This window comes from Otolemur garnettii, unplaced genomic scaffold (assembly GCF_000181295.1).
Source record: "Otolemur garnettii isolate 467f Iridium unplaced genomic scaffold, OtoGar3 scaffold00009, whole genome shotgun sequence".
Lineage (NCBI taxonomy): Eukaryota > Metazoa > Chordata > Mammalia > Primates > Galagidae > Otolemur > Otolemur garnettii.
The window spans coordinates 38019996-38043671 of record NW_003852404.1 but is presented as its reverse complement, the minus strand read 5'-3'; the positions used below and the strand labels follow the sequence as shown (position 1 = coordinate 38043671).

At 40.5% G+C, this 23676-nt stretch overlaps 1 protein-coding gene across 4 annotated transcripts in view; it reads right to left on the bottom strand.

Moving 5' to 3' along the window:
• Nucleotides 1–312: 312 nt before the first annotated feature.
• COL8A1 (collagen type VIII alpha 1 chain) overlaps nt 313–23676 on the bottom strand; it is a 56189-nt gene continuing 32825 nt past the window's right edge. Inside the window, exons 2-3 of one of the 4 annotated variants that reach the window (XM_023509739.1) lie at nt 7202–7532; nt 313–4883 (exon numbers count right to left, since the gene is read on the bottom strand). In XM_023509739.1, coding sequence (XP_023365507.1) covers nt 2977–4883; nt 7202–7529 — 2235 coding nt within the window. In that variant the 5' untranslated portion in view covers nt 7530–7532 and the 3' untranslated portion in view covers nt 313–2976. Of the gene's footprint in view, nt 4887–7201; nt 7652–23676 lie in introns of those variants that run through there. The other 3 variants (XM_023509738.1, XM_003783952.3, XM_023509737.1) reach the window with 3 other exon arrangements.

Sequence of the window (23676 nt, the reverse complement as noted above, 5' to 3'; positions counted from 1 at the left end):
TGCTTTGGTCACCTGCTCACTAGCTGGAATTTGACTATGATTGATGGTTAATATTGTGGACCATGGAGAAGAGAGCAACACCCTGGAGTTGAAAAGCAACAAGATGGAAGGAACCTGGGGCCCCTGATTAGACCTAACACATGAGCCTTAGACTTTTTATACTTGGAGCTCTTATGTCAGAGAGGAATAAATTGTGCTGTTTAAGTTATGCTTGTTTTAGGTTTCTTTTTCAGTAGCTAATTAATACAATGGGGAATTTAAAATATTTGTGAGATTGTGTCAGCTGAGTGATATGAACAGGATGAGAAACAAACTTTTAAAGATATTTAATGACTCTTTTTCAAATCAATACAAAAATTTAAATACAAAAATGATTTGCTATCGACAAGTCTCAAATTTATCATGGAAACTCAAACAAGTTACCAGTCTGTTCACCATTCATTGTATTCTGTAAAATATTTCAGAACATTCACCTTCTATAGACAGTCTTTTACCCTACGGGATGTCATACTGCATTAAAACTCTATATTTAAATAACAACAATGCCAGTTTGGTCCATTTCACATGGAGAAGTTTTAGTTAATTTTGAATTAAATAGGGATTATAACACTATCCCTAGACTTTAGAACCTGTGGTTGTTTCATCTGCTTTTACACTAATGTGTTAACATAATATGCAACACTTAAACGGGAAACAGGATATATATTTATTTAAAACTCTTTTTTAAATTAAATGGAGTATCACTTAGGTCTGAGATTAGCACCATTGTAGAATACACAGTATTTGGCATAGATTTTGCTCCTCTTCCATCCAAAAGTTAGAAACCTATGCCCGATAATACACATACACACACACACATATATATATAGGCAATCGAGTAACAACCAATAAATAAGTTGGAAAATATTTTGAAAAGTGAAATTTGGTTTAAACTAAAGAGATAATTTCTCTTTTGCTTGGTGGGAATTAAAAGCCCATACATGTACAGATAAATACAATTTTACAAATCTCCTGATTGGACTTTCTTTCAAGCCATTTTCATGCAGCTATTTAGCAGAAGGAGCCCAGCAGGTGCATGTTGCTCCTCAGGCATCAGCCAAAACCCAGCGCGCTCAGGACCAACCCAGAGAATATTTGGACACATACTGTCTGCTTTGAAAACAAAGGTTGGGTGGGACTTCTTTCTGATGGGAAAAATGTCTTAAATAATTATCAATGAGTAAGAAACACTGTGGGAATGAATTTCTCATCTTAAAAACTGAGAAAAAAAATGATACCTGTATACCACATAGGGAAATGAGATATTAGGCCTGGAGAAAATTTTTTGTGATGATAAAATGATTCAGATGTGACAAAGACATTTCCATGTATTTTTATACACATGTTGATTTATGTACTTTTCATCTATTTCTACCCCCTCAGCTTTCGGTCTTGTAATTTTAAAAAAAGATACAAGATTTTGCCACCCTAGCCCTACATTATTGCTTCAAGTGGCTAATTGTGTCAGCAGCAGGCTAATAGCAGGCTTGAAATGGTTAGTAGAATTCCTAAAGCAGTTAGTATGTGCTTCAGTGAAAGTCTGGGAAAATAAATTTCTGACTTTCCTTTGTTGGTCCTTCACTTGTGGCGTTGAAAACATGGGCTGTGTTTGCCCTTTGACATTTTAGATAATTTTCACATAGGTTGCTTCTAAAGAAACAGTTCTTTTCCTACACTTTTAGTAATTATACCTGGAAGCAGCCTATTTTTAAATTTAAAACTTCAAAGATTTTTTTGAATTAAAAAGTAATTTTCCTATGTAATTCTGAAACTTCCTGATCCCTTCCTCCAAATAAAGGATGGCTTGGATTTTGTAAATTGTGTTTGGAACCTCAGATGACACATCAATTTGCATATATACTATACTACCAAGGGAAGCATCTTCACAATTTACAGCTACTAAACATCCTGGTATCTCCATGGTTGAACCCTCAGTGTGGTTGTGTGTAGGCCAGGGAGGGGAATTTTTAATAGATGTCAACACAATTGATAAACTTCTATTAAAAGTAAATATTCCATAAAACTGGAAAGTTATTGGAGGAAGAGTTTTCTTTTTCATGTAACTTCCAGGTGTGTGTATTAGTTGGAACATAGTGAAAATTGCACGGAGGGAAGACAAAAATAAGCCCCAGGGGGGAAAAAAAATCAAATAGAAACTCTTGAGGAATAAATGAGTGAATTGCTGCTCATGTCTCCCAGCTGGTTTGTTAGCCACTTGTGGAGTGCTATTTAATGCTCCATAAGTGTCTCGCTCAGTTCTAGGTACAGAGAAGATGCTGAAAAAAATATAGTATAGTCTATTCATTCACCTGTTTTTCAAAGACATCAGACACACAACTCTGACTAGGACTCCAGTTGCTAAAAGACACAGCCTCTGACACAAATGAAATCACCCTGCCACTAGTGTATTACCTTGGTTCCCATGGCCCCTCCCACTGAGGCTGTGACGCTACAGACCCGTTCCCACCGTGTTCCACGGCGAAGTATCTGCATGAATACAGAGGAAGTGATGCAAGTAAATATGGTATGTAATTGTTATCATCGACATTTCTTTAAGGCATCTTTATAATTATTTTAAAGTAAACAATATGAGTGACTTCCATTAGCTATGATCTTTCATACTGAAATATTTTGACTGATCTGAATAAGCAGGTTATTGTGGAAGCATATAACATACAACAGCAAATATGATTCCAGTGGGTACAACACAAGTGTCAGTACTTGATACATAAATCTATCCCATCGTTTTTCCATTACAAGCTGCGGTGCAGAGACTATTAAACATGCATCTTAGTTTTTATTTGTACACGATGGTCCAAATTTTCACTTAAATATAACTTTCCAACTATATAAGTGTTTTGAAGCAAGTATGTTTTCCATTTGGGATTTTTGGCGCATCATTTTCTTTTCTTCTATTAAATCTCTCTTTTCTTTCTTCTACATGGGATACAATAAATACCCTGAAAAGGAGGAGTGGACGTACTGCCCGGCGTACAGTCCCGCGGCCTGTTCTGAGGGCATCTGGAGGAACACCCTGTCTCCCGGCCTGAGCAGCAGCACTGCACTCCCCGACGCCTGGTCCAGGAAGCCCTTTTTATACTCGTCGTACGTGTACATCATGGGCTCGTTGTTCTTGAACAGAGCAACCCACACATTGCCCCCCTTGCAGTGAACGTGGTATGCGAAGTAGTAGACACCGGGGACCTCACAGGTGAAGATGCCCGTCTGCGGGTTGTAGTTCTGTCTGCCGTTATAGAGCAGTTTGTCAAACTTCACTGGGGCTCCCACTGGTGGGAAAGGTGCGGTGAGCTCAGCGGTAAATGCAGGCATCTCGTAGGCTGGCCCTCCGTTCTTGCCTTTCTTAGCCCCGTAGGCATGGGGGGGTTTCACGCCATCAATTCCCGGCCCCATGTCCGGCAAATACTCTCCATGGGGTGGTGGTGTAGGGGGCATCACAGCTGGGGGGCCTGGGGGACCTGGAGGACCTGGAGGCCCTGGAAGGCCAGGCTGGCCTTGAGGACCAAGGGCACCAGGCTTTCCTGGTGGGCCATGAAGTCCCGCCACTCCAGGCTTCCCTACGCCAGGGAACCCAGGGGGCCCTGGAAGGCCTGGTTCCCCTTTGGGGCCTGGAATCCCAGGTGGTCCAATGGGACCACTCGGGCCTGCAATCCCTGGGATTCCTGGGGGGCCCTGTAAACCCTGATCCCCTGGGATTCCTGGTTCTCCCTTAGGTCCAAGAAGCCCTGGAACACCAGGGAGCCCTGGCAAACCTTTCTGCCCACCTTCCCCCTTGGGCCCGATAGGACCTGGCAAACCTCTCATGCCAGGAGGTCCTACTTCCCCAAGGAAACCTGGCTTTCCTGGGAAGCCTTGAAGCCCTGGCTCACCTTTGGGACCTGGTGGCCCCTGTGGCCCTACAATCCCACCTTCTCCCTTGGGTCCAGGAAAACCAATAGCACCTGGAGGGCCCATGGGACCTGGGATTCCAGGCAGACCCGGCTCTCCTGGGGGACCTCCCATTCCAGGGGCACCTACTGGTCCTTTTTCCCCTCTGGGTCCAAGAGCTCCAGGAGGACCCCCCACGCCCCGGTCACCTTTGGGTCCTGGGAAGCCTGGCTTCCCAACCCCTGGGACCCCTGGAGGTCCTGGCAGTCCTGGCAATCCTTGCTCTCCTTTGCCACCTGGAAATCCTGGCTGGCCAGGGATTCCGTCCTGGCCTGGTTTTCCAACTCCAGGCATCCCAGGAGGTCCTTGAACACCTGGTACACCAATAGGGCCTTGTGGGCCCTGTTCTCCTGGAGGCCCTGGCTTTCCCAGGGGGCCCTGAGGCCCAGGGAAGCCTGTCACTCCTGGTTTGCCCACTCCTGGCAGTCCAACAGGGCCAGGAGGGCCGTGCATCCCTGGAGGACCTTTCAGGCCTGGCAAGCCTGGCATCCCGAAGCCCTTCTCTCCTTTAGGACCCTGAAGGCCTGGAGGTCCTGGTGGTCCTTTGGGTCCTCGTTCACCCTTTGCTCCTGGTTGCCCTGGTAACCCTGGCCCACCTGGCTTTCCAATGCCAGGGAGTCCATGAGGCCCTGGAGGTCCTTGTGGTCCTGGGATCCCCATAGGCCCGACTTCTCCTTTGGGTCCAATTTCGCCTTTTGCCCCTGGCATTCCCATGGCTCCTGGCTTCCCTGGCATTCCAGGCATACCTGGCTTTCCAACTCCTGGATATCCCTGTGGCCCTGGTTTGCCTTTGATTCCAGGTATCCCATGCCCTGGCAAACCAGGGGGCCCAGGTGGTCCTCTTGGGCCAGGCTCTCCACGGGGACCTTGTTCTCCTCGTAAACTGGCTAAGGGTATTTCTACTGGAAAAGAGAGGGGTGGGGGAGAGAGAGACAGATTGGTTAATACCGTTTATCCCTCACATCAATGAAGTAATGACGCCATTATTTAGTTCGCCCAGCTCTTGGGCTTAGGCAGTTCTCTTGCCTCATTCTCCTGAGTAGCTGGGACTACAGGCACCCACCATGACACCCAGCTATTTTTTGTTGTAGTTTGGCCGGGGCCGGGTTCAACTGCCTAATTGATTCTTTGACCATCATCTCCCCATTCTCCCTCTCCCTACCCTAACCTCTAGTAACTGCCTTTATACTCTGTGCTCTCACGAGTTAGATTGTTTCACATTTCACATATTAGTGAGAACATACTATATTAGTTTTTCTGTGCCTTGCTGATTTTTTTAGTAATAATTTATAGCTAAATAATACTACCTCTTATGCTGAAATATGATGTGGATAATGAAAGTCATTATTATGTGGACTTTAGGAAAGAATAGAAGTATTTTATTTTTTAAGTGTTTTAATAACATCTTTCTACATTTATCCTTTATTGTCAATAGATTTGCTTAATTTCTTTAATGTGCTGTAGCATTTCCTAAGTCTCAAGTATTCTTTAATATAACAAATGATTTCTCATAGGCAAATCTGGTTTTTCAATAGGAGAGGTGAAATAAGCTATCTTAGCATGCATGATAAGCAGCATGGATAAGGAAGACAGCTTGATTTAAAAGTAAATTCTGCTTATCTTTCTGGTCTTGGCATGAGGTCATGACTTGGTCCTTCAAGTCATCAGAAGCTGTTCTATCTATCTGTACAGCAAGAAAGCAATTGCTCTAGGAGGTTAGAGAATAGGTGTGGAAAGTGTCATGCTTTCTTGAATTGTTATCAAAATACAAAGCACTTGGTGTTATAGTGATTATGTTATACTTCTCAAAAAACACAACTCTGGATCTCCATACTGCTGGGACTAATGGGTGACATGTAGAAATGAAATGTATGGTCCCAATATCTTATTTTAATCATCATTAACATCACTGAGCTTTTGTACCATTGTACTTTTCAATGAACTACGTGAAGGAACAAAATAAAAAGAGAGAATTCATATTTTTAAAAAAATATGAGTACCCGAAGAAGTATAAGAACTATGAAAGGCCACTCAAGGAAGGAATGAAAACAAATGGCCAAGATAATATCCTAAGCAGAACACTGACTCCTACAGAGGAGAAAACTGGGGAATACTTCTCGTGTGACAACAGATAGGATTAGAGTACTATTAAGGTATGTTATTTCTAAGCAGTGAATCATGTAGTTACTCTATCAAGAAAGAGAGTGTCTGCAGAAGGGGCACATCTTATTTTTCAGAAATCCCTAGTGTCTAGCACAATGCCTAGAATGTATCCTGTCTTTACGGAGGATTTTTTTACAACCAGTTGGTTGTAGCAACTCACAGTTCCGATGGTACTTTGGCATTTACTCAGCACTTTACTTATATGTCATTGATACTCTCAGCAATCTCATTTTATAGATGAAGAAAAACAGGCTTAGAGAGGTGAAATGACTGGGTCTCCCTCATTTCCCGCATCCAGGCATCTAGGCCCGTTAGCACCGAATCTAGTGGGAATGGAGTCTGCTTCCTCAAAGGGAATTTGCTTCCTCAAAGGTTTCTGAGAATTCCAGATAAACCTACTGAATTTGGAATACACTGTTTATCACAGCGAGGGGCATTTGTAGGTGCTGAATAACTAAAAATACGCCCAGAAGGTACTGGGAGAGATTTTCGGGTATCACACCTAGATGCAGTCTGTTTTCTTAGTTTTCTTCTACTGATCTATTGATTGACATGTGAAACTTAATTAGAGCAGTATTAAAAACACTTGCATTTATACGCTATCTAAGTTTGCAAACTGTTTTCATGTGACTTGTAACATAGCAGGTCCTTAAAACATAGTTATCTTAGTTCAAAACACTGACTTGTACCTCTTTATTATTATTTTTTCACTGCTTTATCTTCCCAGCATCTGGTCCAGAGCCTGACATAAAATAAGCACTCATTAGATAGTTGCTGGATATTTGAATAAATAAATAATAAGGGGATAAACTGTGATTAAGTATGTTTTGTTTCACCTGATGCTTCTTTGGATCCTAAAGCAAAACAAAATGGAAATGTTATCTCTCTTTTTATAACACTTGAACTTTCCAAGAATGGGGCTGAGAACTCAGTAGGCGTTTAATAAATGTCAGAAACAAAATAAAAGTTTCTAAAATGCATCTTCTCCCCCATATCCCATAACTGAGGAGTTTGGAAAGTTGCTGTTTTGTACGGCATGGGAATATGATATTACCTTTGCCTTTCTTGGGGACCGCTTCCTTGCCCATTCTTGGCGCAGGTTGAATTTCCTTCATGTACTGGGGTAGGTGTGGATACTCCTTGCCATACTGCAAGTGGGGCAGCTCCTTGCCCATGGCAAGGCCATCTTTGCCCAAAGGCATGTGAGGTACTTGCTGCCCCAGGGGCTGGTACTGTGGAATTTGCGGCGGCATCTGAGGAGGAATTTGAGGTGGCAGCGGCTTGATCCCATAGTAGGCACCAGCCTGAATGAGCCTGACGGAGCTTAGGGAAATGGTAAGCAGCACTCCCAGCAGCTGCAGAGGGCCGGGCGGCACAGCCATCACCTGTGGAAGGAGGGGATGTACCAACATGGTGAAAATCTGGGGGCTCAGTGGCTTTATTTAGAGACAGATGGGAAAAAATGGGAAACACAGTCTTTATCATCAGAACGTCATAGCAGATGGCACATGAAAAAGAAGGTACTACCTTGCTATGGAAAAGGACCAACCCAAAATCTAACAAACAGAAAACAGGAACATAAAATCTGCCAAATCAAAGGCACTTGGTAGGAATACAGACCGTGGGAGAGACTGCGAGTCATCTCCAAATACCAACTCTGCCCTTCTTCCATAGTATTGGAACTCCTGGTTTCAACTGAGGGCAGAGCGGCCCAGAATGAAGACACTTCAGCCAGGCAGGGCTTGTGACAAAGTTCTAGGCAAGTGTATGCAGATGTAACAGATGCTCCTTTCGGGAAGAATCCTGGAAGGGAGTTGGTATGTCCTCTCCTTCCTCCTCCCTGCTGGCTGGAAATGACGTGTTGTCTGGAAATGGAACAGACACTTTGGACCACGAGGTGAAAGCTGTACCCTGAGGATGGTGGAGCAACCCGCTAGGAGAGACCTCAGCCCTGACTAAACAGAGAGGTGTGGAACCAATCCTTAAATCTGGAATTTATTTACCAAAGAGAGAGAAGTCAAGTTCTATATCTCAGCCACTGTTATTTGGGGTGTTCCGTATTTGCAGGAAACCTAACCCTAACCGAATGGATTCTGGTGAAAGGAGGCAAGTCTGGTGGAAAGGTAGGTTATGTTAGTGAACTCGGTAAATGCCCCAGATTAAATCATTTACAGGCGATTTTTCCTCTGCCAGATGCCTTTTGGCTGCTTTGATGTAGTTGCAAATAAATGTAAAGGTAAAATATTAATAAATGTAAAAAGCAAGCAACACTAAAAACCTGCAGAAGTCTTCTGAATCGGAGAGAAAGTGCTTTATCTGATAGTATCAAAATGTCATTTAGAAAATCACCGACAATTATCCATGTTTCTTTCTTCTATTTAAACACTATGAAGTCATTGGTTTAGAATTTGGCTAATTGGACCTCGAGTCCATTAAAATCTATCTTTGTACTTCTATGAAAGAAAAGCGTTTACAAAGCAGATTAGTTGTATAAATAAGATAAGGAGAGATGTTTAACTGTTGACAAGAATAAACTGTTCCTAAGCCCTTTAGTAACACTCTTTGCAAATTGGCGGTTCACAGAATAAATATAAATGGGGTTTATCTGTTTGGAAATGCCCTAGGCTGAAGACCAAACAGCCCAGGGAAATGCAGTGTTGGCAAGTGCACACTAGAGGGCGAGTGTGGTACACACCTGAGTCTCTTCTGTCCTCCCCAACCCCTACTCTGTGGTACTAACACTGGGCTCAAAATTTTGAAACCTAAATGGAGTGTCATCATAATGCTAGAGAGACAGACAGACAGACAGACAGAGTGGGTGGTGGTGGGGGAGAAGTGGCCTATTTCTCACAATTTTGAATGTAAGTTATTTTCTGGAAAACTCTGAAAAGAAAACCCTCTGTCTATAAATAATTTCATTTCCATCCTCATGAGAGTTTGTTTTCTTTGCTTTTGCCTTACTTAATTCTGGATCATGGTTTTCCACTTCTTAGAAAATGTGCGTTGACTCTGCAATACCCTATTCAAGACTAAATGCCAAGAGCGTAAACAGGCTACAGAAGGATTGGTTAATAAAAAGCACCTAAGTAAATATTTAATACGAATCCCCACCACAAAACTCACTGCTTTACAATTTTGCTAAAATATACCAACTAATCATTTTTTTTTTTTTACTCTTGGGGGGGAAAAATGAAGAAAAATTTGTCAGCAAAATGATTTACAAAATTTTCTCCATTTCATAGGTCAGAGTACTCTGAAGAATTGTTTACTTCAAAAGTATTCTTAATAATATGTGTACGTATAAAATGGGAGAAATACTTTCTGTCCTTCTAAGAACAATTGCTATAACCCATTCAGAAAGAGCCACAAAATTAATGTTGATTTATACTTCTGATATTTAAATTTGTTAAAAAATATATTTAAATTTATTTTAGGTAGAAAAAGAACATCCAATATTAAGTACAGAAGAATAATTTATTGAATTCATACTGGAGACAATGGTAGGCCCATCCAGAGATTGCAAAGATGATTATAATATAGTTGGTGGGTCCTAGCATCAAGAAACTTACATTCTTTTTGTAGACATGACAGATGTGTAAGTTATTAATGAGTGCCAAAGGGCATCCAGCAAAAGTAAATTTTTCTTCTATTTTTGTTCTCTAGTATCTAAAATCCCTTCTCTTTGAAGCAACAACATATCTAGTTTTATCCCATATTTTTGAGATATGCTATAATATGTACATATACTATTTATTTCTTTAAAACAAATTATAGCATACTATACACACTTCATTTTGTCTGTTTTCCTCTCAAAAGTCAATACTGATTTCTTGCCTAGTTATATGTTTCTAAATAAATCCCTTCAAGTTCTCCATTTGTTAAAAATAAGACTTGGTTGTTGATTTCTGTCTAGCTCTAACGTTCAAGGTCTCTCAAGCAGTCGCTGGAAAGCTGAAAGTGTTAACCTACACCAGACATATGTAGTAATACCTAGTGCTGTACAAACTGGGACATAATTCTACCTTTGGAGTTGAATGAATTTAATTATTGAACCGTAGACTTGTGGTGATGTCTTTAATAATAAGCTAGCATGCTTGGCCCTTCATCCTTTCATCAATTCAGTGTATGTGTTGGATTAAACTTAATAATCTTTAAACCAGGACAATCTCATGAAATACTGGGAAACTGGAAGGAGATGAAATACCTGGGAAAAGACCAGTTGAATACCAAAGACCCAGCGGGATCCTGCTTTACTACAATTATTTCCTTTCATAGCTTGGCCTTTTTCTCTCCCAAACCACCTCCTTCTCCCTGCCATCTGTCATTTCTTTGGCTCTTTATTTAAATAAACTTTGTTCCGTTTAAACTGGAATATTTATGTAGGGGGCCCTGGTTAGAATTTACCGCTTGACTTATTCCTACTAATTTCTCGCTTGTCCCTGAGGATATCTTTGGTGGTCATAGCAGTGTGGTGGTTCTCCCAAATCACTCAAAAGAACATCAGATTTGTGTAATGTTTTAAAACCACCTGGAGGGGAAGTACGAGCCATGGAATCCCTGCTGAGAAGAAATGGTACTAGTGGGGGGTTTTGCCTCTTCTTTTTCTGAGAATATATAACACAATAATGTCAGTTCTGCTTGGTGTTGTCTTTAATTTCTGTTTGTTTTACAAAATAGAATTGTGTGTGTGCATTAACATAAGCACATCTAAGGTGTGTAGGCTTTGGATCCTGGCCTTTTAGTCTGGCTTAGTGATGGGTGTCACGAAGGCGATGGGTGTCATTTGATGGGTGTTGTGTAAAATACTGTAGAAGTCAAAAGACTTGTATTGGAGTTTGGGCTCTGCCATCCTCTACACCTATGACCTTGGGTGAGTCCAAGGTCATAGGAGAAAAAACACTGTAGAAGTCAAAAGACTTGTATTGGAGTTTGCACTCTGCCATCCTCCATACCTACGATCTTGGGTGAGTCCCTTATCGTCTACTAGGCCTCAGTTTCCTCACCTATAAAATAAAAGTTATAATCTCAGCCTATCCCTCAGAGCTGTCCAAGGATGCAAATGATAATATGAATTCTTTGTAAGCTGAAAAGGAATATTCAAATGTAAGGTATTATTAATGGAGTGTGACCAAAAAGACAAACCTTAAGCAACTAAAATGTCAAAGACTTTCAGAGAAGGATATTAGCCAAAGTAAATGTGAAGTCAACTGCAGTAATGATAACCTAACAGGAATGATACAATACTGGCCCTAAAAATGTTCCTGTTAAGGGCGGCGCCTGTGGCTCAGTGAGTAGGGCACCGGCCCTATATACTGTGGGTGGCGGGTTCAAACCCAGCCCCGGCCGAACTGCAACAACAAAAAAAATAGCCAGGCATTGTGGCGGGTGCCTGTAGTCCCAGCTACATGGGAGGCTGAGGCAAGAGAATCACTTAAGCCCAGGAGCTGGAGGTTGCTGTGAGCTGTGACATCAAGGCACTCTACCTACTAAGGGCGATAATGTGAGACTCTGTCTCTAAAAAAAAAGAAAGAAAAAGGTACTTGTTAAAAACGGTGAAATGGAACAGCTGAACCAAGGCAGTCTTTCTTCTGGTGTCCAAGCCCTCAGTCCTAAATATTTTGAACATCGCTGACTGGTTCCCTATATTTGGGCAGGGCTGTGGAGTTTCAGTTTCCTCATGTGACCTGTAATGTATATAACAGAATAATGTGAGATTTATTATTCCAGATGCTTTTCAGCATTCTATTCGTACATTTATCCTCCTGAGATTTTGGCTTGCTGTACCAAAGAATGTTTAAACTTTTAGTCTTTGCCCTAAATCCAGCTTTCCCTTTTACACAGGGCTAAAACAGCATGTCTGTGTGTATGCGTGTGTGTGCACGTGTGTCTGTGTTGTGTGTGGTGTGGACAAGCCTCTCATCTGCTCCTCAGCTGGTCTTCTGTACCCCTGTTTGTCCCTTGCGCGGGATTAGCGGCCTGTCGAGAGCCTCAGATTTTCCACCCCTAAAGCCAGGGAAAATTAGAACCCTCCTCTAGTGTTCACTGGAATTGCCTTCCCAGCGTGGCCACGCCTCTCAAAGAAAAGTCTCTTTTGATTGCATTTCTCAGGGCAATTCATTCCTTGTAGATACTTACTGAATAGCTACAAATTGTTAGGAAATGTTCTGGGTACTGGAGATACTATGGTGAAATAAAGAGCTGAGGTCCAACATTATTAAGCTCTCATTCCAGTGTGGGGAGACAGGTTATAAACAAGTTCAAAATAAATTTTATAATTTTAGATTTGAGTGCTATGAGGGGAAAAAAGCAAGTGTTAGCCCAGTAAGGCTGCTGTGATGAAAATGCTGTAAACTGAGTGACTTATAAACATTGGACATTGGTTTCTCATGGTTCTTGAGGCTGGCAAACCCAAGATCAAGGTGCCAGCAAATTGGGTGTTTGGCGAATCCCCACTTCAGGTTCACAGATGGCATCTCTTCGCTGTGTCCCTGCACGGTGAAGGGCGAGAGAGTTCTCTTTTATAAGAGGACTGACATCTTTCATGAGGACTCTGCCCTCGTGACCTAATTACCTCCTGCAGCCCCACCTCCTAGTACCATTGCATTGGGGATTAGGAGTTTAACATGTGAATTTTGGAGGAGACACAAACATTCTGTGTATAGCAGCAGGTTAAAGGGCTCAAGAATGATGGGGAGTGGAAGAAACTGTTTTGGAAAGATGGATAAGAGTTAAGATACCAAATGGGGAAAAAAGAGTCCTATTTATTACAATAGTAGTTGTAGGCACATTTCACTGATATAAACCCCTGCTTCAAAAGTATGTTCCTCATCTATGCCTGTTCTTTTCACTTTGACTTATTTACCATATTCTTTTTTCCTGGGGGATGATGATAATCTTATATCTCTGGATTTTGGTCCTGCTGTATCAGTGTGCTAGGGCTGCCATCACAAAGTGGATGGCTCAAACAACAGAAAAGTATTTTCTTACAGTTCTGGAGGCTGAGAAGTCCAAGATCAAGGTGTCAGCAGTGTTGCTTTCTTCTGAGGACTCGCTCCTTGGTGTGTAGATGATTGTCACCTGCCTGTGTCTTTCTGCGGTCTCCCCTCCCTCTGTGTCCTAATCTCTTCTTCTATACCAGTCATGTTGGTCACCTTAGTGACCTTATTTCAACTTAATTTGCTCTTGAAAGGCCCTATCTTCAGATATAGTCACACTCGAAGGTACTGGGCATTAGGATTTCAACATATGAATTTGGGGGAGGGTCACAACTCAGCCCATAAGACCTCCCTCTAGACCAATTCAATTTCTGCCTCCTCCGTGAAGCCTTCCTCATCTTCATAGACCTCATTATCCTCCTAGTCCTATGAAAAGTTTAACACGAAGTTGAATATAATTATAGCCAAGATTATGTTTTTTCCCATTTTTTTCTGTTAGCCTTACTCTCCATTTAGAATTCTGCCTACGCAATTCTTAACAGAAAGCCCTCATATTTTCTACTTGAATGTTAATAATGATGAGGATATTCATAAGGCAACCCATTATAGTTAATCCCCGAGTTACAAACAACTGACTGACATGGGACTTGTACTTACGAATGGAAGTAATAGATAAATATACCAGTTTCAACTTACATGCAAATTCAACTTGAGAAGAACATTTCAGAACCTTTCTCATTGGTGACCTGGGGACTCCCTCTATCTTCCTGTACAACACTGTTGCTCTAACCTGTAGGACAGACTTACCTATATTGCCACATAGGTTATACACTCTTTTGCCCAACTTTTGGAGAGAAATATAAAGATGCCCATAATACATGAACAGTATTATTTGTATTATTTGTTATCAGTATTATTTGTTACATACCATTTCTTGTACTTTGTATCTGTTCCTGTGTTTCGTGGTTATCTGTTACATAAAATTTCTTGTACCATGATATGTTAAAAAATAAAATGCTAAAATTCCTTCATAATACAAAAAACAAATACCTAAATATAAACAAATACAAATTTGAATTCAAAAATTAAAATGAAAGGTTGTTTTTTTTTTTTCCTGAAAGTTTGGCCCAAAACTGTGGGTGTGCATTATACACGGGAGCAAATTATACATGGAAAAATACAGATCTTTTTTCATTCTAGTAGGTTTCAATGAACATTCTGTAGAAGATGACTTTATGCCTGCATCTTTTCAGTTGTTTCTTCCTTGTATGGCCCTTTTCCTTTCCGACTTGATAAGATTGGCTTTCTGTTTATAAGTCGTTTTGTGGTCTTTGTCCATGGTGTTAGTGACAGCCGCCTTGCTGGGCTGAGTGGCCCCATGAATAGCTGTGCCATTTATCTTTTCCTGCTGCACTTCAATGCGGATGGCATACTTCTTCCCGTAAACCTGGACTACTTTGCCAATTTGCTGGCCTTTGTAGTGTCTTCTCACAATCTGGACGTTTGGGATAGGCATGGACCAAACGTTGTACTTTAGCTCTTTGAAAAGAGGGGAAGACATAACCTTCCTGGGAATGTTGGTAGGTGAATTGGAATCTTTGCAACTCTTCGTTCAGTCAGGAGTCACAGAGGGATTAAACTTAATTTTGGCTGTTGCCACAAGCAATGGTCACAAAAGAGGGGCGGCTTGCCTTTTTGTGGTTCACATATGGAGGTGCACCTGTAGTTTACTATTGGTGAGGGGGCATATTGAATAAATATATCCTGAAATTGACAATCAGACAAAAGATAGTCACACAACCTTCTATTGTCATGTTAGGGGAAATTTCAAATAAGCCCACCTTAGTGTCACCTGATCAGGGATATGGACCTTTGTTATAGAATTGACTAGTATTACCGATATTAACAACTCTGTAAACTGTGTTGATTAATCCCATCCCTCCCCCATTATGGTTTTATTGCCCTTTAGAACATTTACTAAGTTTATATTAACTCAGCAATATCTCAACATTCCTTTTTATCTATTGGAAAAAAGTGCCAGGTACTATACAATCAAGGGCTGTATAATGATGTTCCAGTCAACCAAGGACTGCATTTATGACGGTGGTCCACAAGTTTATAATGGCAGCTCTGAATTCCTATTGCCTAGTGATGTCTTAGCCATTATAATGTCAGTGGTACAGCACATCGCATTTTCTGTGTTTAGATACATGAATACTTACTACTCTGTTACAATCGCCTAAGGTATTCAGTGCAGTCACATGCTCTACAGGCTTATAGCCTAGGAGCAGCGGGATGTACCATGTGTCCTAGCTGTGTGGCAGGCTATACCATTCGAGTTTCTGTAAATACATTCTATGATGTTTGTGCAGTGACAAAATCAACTAATGATGCATTTCTTAGAACATATACCTGTGGTTAACAGATGTGTGACTGAACTTCAAACACATTGTATTATTAATCCTGTATCCATTGGTTAGGTCCTTTTTTGACAGTACTTTTTAAAAATTGATAATCTCTCCAATCCTGTATTTATATTTCATATTTATTTTACTGAAATTCAAGACTGTATACTTATGCCTGACATTCCAAGTTAGAAATTGGAAATTCTTATTTAATTTCTTCCAGGAGCCATCATCCAATATATTAGCCAACAAGGTTTACTTTGTTTTACAAGGTACAGACCTAATTTTACTATTGCTTTTCTCTGTCTTGTCCTTCAAATATCAAGACATTCTTTTTGGTTGAAATAATTATTCCATTACATAGGACAAGATCTTGAACTAAATTCCTTACTCTTTACTCTTGGAACTAAAGAAACAAGCTTAAAGTATTCATGAAGTCAGAAAGCCACTGGCCAGGTAAATGCTGAGCCCATGCGAATAAGCCTTTCAGTGCTTGCCAGTCAATACTGTGGAGGCAGAGGGCAGGAACATCCAATAATCATTTTGTTAGTTTTGATTGATCCACCCACTTACCCCTTATCAGGACTGAAAGCAATAAAACTGAGCCTAAATTATATACCTCACCAATGAATACTGAATTCTGTTATAATTAATAGCAATCAACCTCCCTACCTCCTAGCTATCAGCAGAGCACACCATCATGGGACTTATAGAATGTGAGAGTCAATTAGGTTGTGTGCCAGCTCAAGAAATAGCCACACACATACCCCCCCTGAAATGAATGGCCAACTACTACATTCCAAAAGTCCTCCAGAGGAAGAGATTTCCCAATGTTCCCTAGTAACCAGTTGTAGGATTTCACATCTCATTTCCTAATATCTAATCTGAATCTCTTCTGGTGAACGTTAAGCTCTCATAGCCATTTTTCCATTCTCAAAGGAGGTGGGAAACATCTGGAGAATATTTTTCTTAAAATAATTGCTCACATATTTGAAATATGCAATTAACTTCTTTTGTTTCCCTAACTGGAATAGTGTCAGCTACTAAATAGTTTATAAAACGCTTGAGAGAACCCCTAAAAGAAAATTCTACAGTGCAATTTTTTTTTCTTCCCATAATATGAAAGCATCATTGTTCTCAGAACACAGAGTATCTAAGTGCTAGTTCTGATCTAAGTAAGTTACTTAAACTGACTGGATATCGGTTCCCTCACTTGCAGAATAAGGACACTGGCCAGATGATTTCAAGGTTCTTTCTAATTCTATAGTTTTCTGATAACTGTGAACGTGAAGAACATGCCCACACCTCATAGATAAATGATTTTATGAGGTTAGGTGCTCAAATGTATGCCAGGAAGTTAGATCAATCTCATACTTCTAGTTGCTTTTCAATATTTCACTCTACCTCTTAACACATGGAGATGGGACAAAGAGGGTTTACATATGTACAACTACCCTGTAAATATTCCTCTGGTAAAATAAGCTATGCTTGGCCAGAAACCAAAGGAAGAAGCTAAATAAGGAACAAAGTTCAGGAATAATAATAATAAGAAAAGATATGTGACTTTTTTTTTTTTTTTTTTTTTTTTACCACATTCAAAGGTTGAATAAAAATGTGGGCTGGGGATAGGGGCTCATGCCTGTAATCCTAGCACTTTGGGAGGCCAAGACTGGTGGATTGCTTGAGCTCAGCCTGGGAAAAGAGCAAGATCCCATCTCTACTAATAATAGAAAAATGAGCCGAGTATTGCAGTGGGTGCTTCCCAGCTAATTGGGAAGCTGAGGTAAGGAGATCACTTAATCCTGGGAATTTGAGGTTTCTCTGAGCTATAATGCTGTGGAGCTCTATCCACGGCAATGGAGTAAGACTGTCTCAAATATATATAAAGTGAAGCTTACTGAGAAATCTGAAATCTTTAAAAAGTGACTACAAATGATAAAAACTTCCTACAATGTGTAGGCTCAAAAAATTTTGTAGATAGCAAGTACTGACATATGCCTCCTGTTGTAAGAATGACGAATACAAAATAGGCATCTTGGAAAGAGGAAATGGTTAGTAAGTGGATGTGGCACGGCCATGTTTCAGGAGCTATGACAATTTTCATTTGTGAGAAAAACTAGAGAGCTCAAATTTAGAGGCAGCTCTATGTAAAGCAGGTGATTGAAAGGGCTTCTCTAGAATAAAGTCCTTGCCATTTGATGAATCTGGAGCTCCACAGCAAGCTCAGTTCTAGTTTTAGTGTAGCCTGAGAAGGACTATAGGACATTCTGCTGTTTACATGAGCATCTTTCTGTCTTTCCCCCACAAGTACAGTTTGTGTAAATGGCACAATGTAAAATAAAGGGATTTCAGGCTGTTGCAAAGGACAGATGTGTGGGGAAATATAAAAATGTAATTCATTAAATGGGAAATTAAAACATTTATTTAGAGCAAACAACCAAAATGTGTTATATGAAATATAAATTTCATAGAACATTTTTTCGCCACAAGCCCTTTTATCTCATCCTGAACTCCTGTTCATAACAGTGGGATTTCAAGAGAATTTCAACTAAACAGAACTCAACAACATCCTTGTCCCATGTATAGTTAGAAATTGGAAATTCTGGTTCTTTATAAACAACATGGATGAATAGAATGAAGTAAAATTATCAACTTAGGCTCACTGTGAAAGTATCTAAGGTCATACAAACTAAAACATTTACATTGCATTAGGCAGATAATGTAACTTGTTTCCTGAATGACCTTCATTTGGGTCCTGAACTTTGAGGAGTCAGGAGTCCTAGGGCAGCCTCTTAGTGTATAAGGGAGGGCCAGGGGGGAAGAGATAGTTTTCTTATACACACCAACTTTTCTCCTTTTCTGTAATTCTGTTTGCCTTCAGATGCTTCATTATTGCCTAGCTCCTTACTCGAGAAGGAAGAGAGATTAAGGTGAAACTCAAATGAGTTAGTGGTGTTTTCCAGCATTGGAAGTTCTAGTTTTTCTTTAGTAGAGATGGGGTCTTGTTCTTCCCCAGGTTGGTCTTGAACTCCTGACCTCAAGCAATCTTCCTGCTTTAGTCTCCCAGAGTACTAGGATTATAAGTGTGAGCCAGTCCACAAGGCCCGCTGATGAAGTTTTGAAAGGTGAGAAAGTTGAAAAAGTATATAAAGTACAATGAACTCACTTCCCAGTTAGCACGGGCACTTCTTGGAAGCAGGAGGGAGGGCCCTTTCCCAGTAGGGATGTTTCTTCTAGTGCTTTCTTAGGATGGTTGTAAGGAAGAGCTAAAGAGCATGAGACGTCTCTCTTCTCTCCCTCACTGTTCAGCACTTTTTCCTTACTCTTATCAGTATATTCAGAAGATTAAATGAGCAAGCCAACTTCCCATGCTAGTATTCTCTTCTTATTAGCTGGCTATTATGGCAGTATACTGTTCAATTTGATATTTTTGTAGGAAATGAAAATGAACAAAAACTCCTGAACCAAGGAACAAATCCTAGTTTAATCCATCTCTCCATAATACTAACATATTTGTTAATTAAATTATTGGGTGGGTGCATATGTGTCTTTGTGGGTTTAGAGGCAAGAGAGAGAGGGCCTAAGACAACTCATTCTTCTTTTAATTTTGAACACATTGTTTTTCAGGGTCCAATTATTGAAGTTTTAACTACAGTTATTTTGAGCCACATAACCCTGAATGACTTGGCATTAAAAGTCAAAACCCCAGGGTTTCTATCATACATGGGCAAGATAGTAAATCAATTCAATACCACTTGAAAAATAAAAATAATTTCTTCCAAAATTGGCTCCTACTACTTCCTATCCATCACCACACACAGAGATAGTCATCAGTCAGAACAGCAATCTTGCCAAAGTTGCAATATTTAGCGCTAGAAATTTCTGAATTATATATGAACTTTAAAAAAAAAAAAACAACTCAACAATTTCTTAGTGAGCGAAAATGTGGATTTGTTCTTTCCCTGTTGCTTGGTTCAAGAATACCAGAAATCATTCCAAAGCTCTGTTCCAAACAATCAATGTAGATATAAAAAAAAATTTAGTTCGAAAGCTGGGGCTAAGCCTAAAATACTAAATTGTGATAAATTGTAAGCCACAGAGAGGGCAGTCTCTAAAATCCACAGCTTTTCAACCACAGCTCCATCTAGATAATTAGCCTGCATAGTAACATCCTGCCCTTTGAACAAAAGCATAGCCCGGAGAGCAACCAAACCACAGCTATCTTGGTATTGGAAGTTCCGTTGACTTAAAGGGTGGAATTTATTTTGAGGGATAGAGAAATGGATGTGCTGTCTGGGACGAAAAAGCATCAGGTTTTCACAGTTAATCCATTGAACAGTTTTCAGAGAAAATGGAAGTGGAGAAAGGAAAGGGCAGGGATGATGTAACAGATGCCAGGTCTTGAGGATATATCAGGTGAGAAGAGAAGGATGGGAGTGTTCAAGGACTTTGCTTGTTGTGAGCAGAACTCATTATAAGGCACCAGAAAGAAAATACTATGGGATGTCATGATTATAACATGAAATGTTACAATGTTTATAGGACTTAGAGAGGGAATAGGACACTGAGGTAGGGATGGGAGACTCAGCAAATTCTTTTTCCGTCATGATGTCCTCGTGTGCCTTTCAGGACCTCCTTTTACTAAACTATAAAATGAAGGAAATGCCTTATTATAGGTGAAAGAGATGTGGAAACCAATGCCTGGAGGAAGGTGTAAAGGACACGATGAGTGGAGTTGGCTGGTCAGAGTTTGCAATGAACAGGGAGCTTTTGCCCCATGTAGAGGTGGCAACTGCTGAAACATTTTGCCCTGCCAGTCGTGGGAATGTGTGCCTGATTTGGGAAGTTCTTCCAATTTTTGAAGAGAAGCCAGTAATCGAGACATACTATGAAACCTCTTCATTTTAAAATTTTGGTTCAGTTTTTTTTCTTTTTCTTTTTCTTTTTTAACATTGTCTGGCAGAAAAACAGAATCCCTCTGTGGGTAGCATCCAGCCTTGAGGCTGCTGAATACCTTTATCCCAGATGGTTTCTGACACCTCTCTCCTAAAATGCTCTGGGGATTTCCCAGGCCTTGACTTGCTTACATTTCTAAAACCTGGCATTGTTTCTTGCCACTGTGTCAGTAGGTTAGTTTAACTATTAAAGTCAGCGATCTTACATCAAATTCTTAGGCACTATTATCTTAGGGGTTGGAGATATATAAAAATAAGAGTGAAACAAGGACCAACTTATAAGAAGTCAGTTACTGAAAGTAACTCAAGCCAGTGTAAGTGCTAAAGACAAAATCGACTTTGTGTGGAGTGGGTGGGGTTGGTCAGACACAAGGTCCTTGAGGGACAGTGTCAGAACTAAGAAATGAAGAATGAATGGAAATTGTCCAGCAAAGGAAGAAAAGAAGTGGAGGGTGTTTCTTGCCTGTCATCAACATCATCTCCAAGCAGACATTGGACAGATGTTGGACATCACACAGTTCCAGAGCTGCTTTATGGGGTCATGGGTGAGGATAGCAACTCTGAGCTAAACTGCCTGAATTCAACCTTGACTCCGTCACTGACTAGGTGTCTGAGCTCACACAAGTTACGGAACCTGTCCAGAACTTGATTTCCTTCTGATAAATTGTTGATAATGATAACACGATGTTAAGAAGATAAAGAGCATATATGTAAAATATTTAGAACAGAGCCTAGATACAGGAAGCACTTTATAATTAGCTATTATTTAAATAAAAAGAAGGAAAAGGTGGTGGTGGTGATGGCAGCAGAGGAGGAGGGGGAGGAGGAGGAAGATGAGCAGCAACAGTAGAGGGGATTATGAGCACATGCTCCACGTCACTTTGCTTTATTGGAGTGTTATTTTGCAGAATTTGAAAGGTAATGATTTTTGTTCTCACTCTGCTCCAGACCTATTTTAAAAATCAGGATGACTGATTGTCTCCTGGCTGGGATCCCAAAGAAAGGCAAGATAAAGGCAGTTCCTAAGTGGACAACAAATTTTATACCACCTCTCAGGGCAGCATGTAACCACCTGCTTGCCATATGCAGACACCAGTTCAAAGGCAGGATCTCCTCTTGCTTCCCTGGCCATGGGAGCAGCCTTGTTTACACTGACTGCAAAGGGCTATGACTTTGAAATTCAGAGAATTGAAGACATTATGCCAGGTGATAGCAGCAGATTGCCCTAGCGTAAGTGACTGCGGAACTCAGGTTGTATTTTACTGCTGAAGGAAGAAAACCCACTCATAGCAATAGCCATAAACTTTTAGGTCGGGAGAATAATCAGCTTATAATCCCTATTTTAAAAGTTTGATCTTTCCATGCTATTTTCAGGGACCTGAGTAATAATAATATTGCTACAACAAACACTTTGTATATAGTATTTACTGTATTTCAAGAGTTGTGTCTGAAAGATTCACTCCTCACCTACAGACCTCTGCTTAATTTAAAACAACATTGATTTTTGTGTCTGTAAAAAATGGATTCAAATCCATATACACTTCTTTTTGAAGATAATGCAAAGTAGTAACCTTTACTCTAAAATACCAAATAAAACTTAAGCCATACTTGACCATAAGCGCTTGTTTAAATACAAAATAATTTCTCCAAAAATGAACCAAATCTATAATATATTTTATTTAGAAAAATGAATTCTTAGTCATAAATTCTGGGAGCTGGTTACTGGGAGGGACATTCCACATAACAGCTCACTCAAGTGTCTGGAGGAATAGAATCAGATCCTTATCTCAGAATTCTCTTGATGCCTAGTTCATAAACATGCACACAGTAGGCCTGATAAATGTTTGATGAATGAACATATGAATGACCTCACTTTCATTTTTCTCCACCCCCCTTTTCTGAATGTTAAAATAGGATGTTGATGGTATGATGGCCAAGAGAGCACCACAGCCCCTGAACCCGGGGTTAGAGTCACCCTTCCCTCTGCCTGCTGTTCTCACTCTCCAATTTGTGTCCTGGGTGCTGCTAGCTCGGGACTAGAATGGTAAATGAGCTGTAACAGCCATGCTACTTTAGAAATTAATAAAGAGTGCTGTATTTGATTTCAAAAACCCTGCAAAGAATAGGAAGAGTTGACTGATGGTAAAATAATCTTGATATTGGTGATAATTTGTATTCATTTATAGGATGTTTATAAGATTCTCTTTATAGCTATAGAAAGGTCTTAGACTTAGCTTGAGCCGACGGACAGGATCATGGAGGCATTTTTCTAAATTCTCACTCTGAATAGTCAGTTTAGGACTTCACATCTCAGGTGGAAATCTCTGAAGTTCTCTATGAGAGCAATCTCTGAGGCCCCCTTTCCTTGTTTGTGAAGCCAAGAGCATTGGACTAAGTGGTCCCTAATGCCACTTCTGGGTCTAAAAGCTCACTGTCCTGGGCCCCACCCATCTCTGTCCTTTTTTGTGCTTTTCCAGTCATTCCAGGGACTGGAAGGAGGCAATAGGTTGTGGAGTCGCGTGGTAACATGAAGTTGGATGGATTTGGGAAAAAGGGCGAGGAGATGAACAGTTTATTATTCATATTCATGCAAACTCTTCAACAGCACTTTGCATCGTTCTCTAATTCTTTTCCCTGTGATCGTCTGTTTTGCGGGCCACATGCTTGCCACGAGTTCTCTCTCCTTGCTGTGGAAACCCGCCAAGGATACATTATTGACCACCTGCTCACTCTCTTACACAAGACGACTCCCCAGACTTATTTTCTTTGCTTTCCTCTCCTGCTGGTTTATAGCTTTCCCTTATGTAGCAATAAAACTCTTGGAGAGTCCTCTTAGGGATGAATTAATGCCACTTTAGTATATTTCCGTTAGCTGCCCTTTGATGGTTCTGTTTAAAAATAAAGGGAGAATTAGGGCAGCTTGGTTCTTATTGAAATTTTCCTTCCTTTTGCTTTAAAGTTACCACTCCTCAGACATACTTAGTTATACTCCAAGAGAGCTTTGTTAACGCTAAGAAAATGTCTGGGAAATATTGTCAGAAGACAAACTTACCTTCTTTCAGAAATTATTTTTACCCATTGGAAAGGTATTTACATTATAAAGAGACTCAGCTCAGCCTGTGTGAGCTTTCCTTGTATTCCTTTATAAATACCAGAAAGTGTGCCTGAATTCCAGAAGAGCAGAATGTGATCTTGTTCTCCATCCTAATAGCAACCAGATTAAGGATCGGTTGT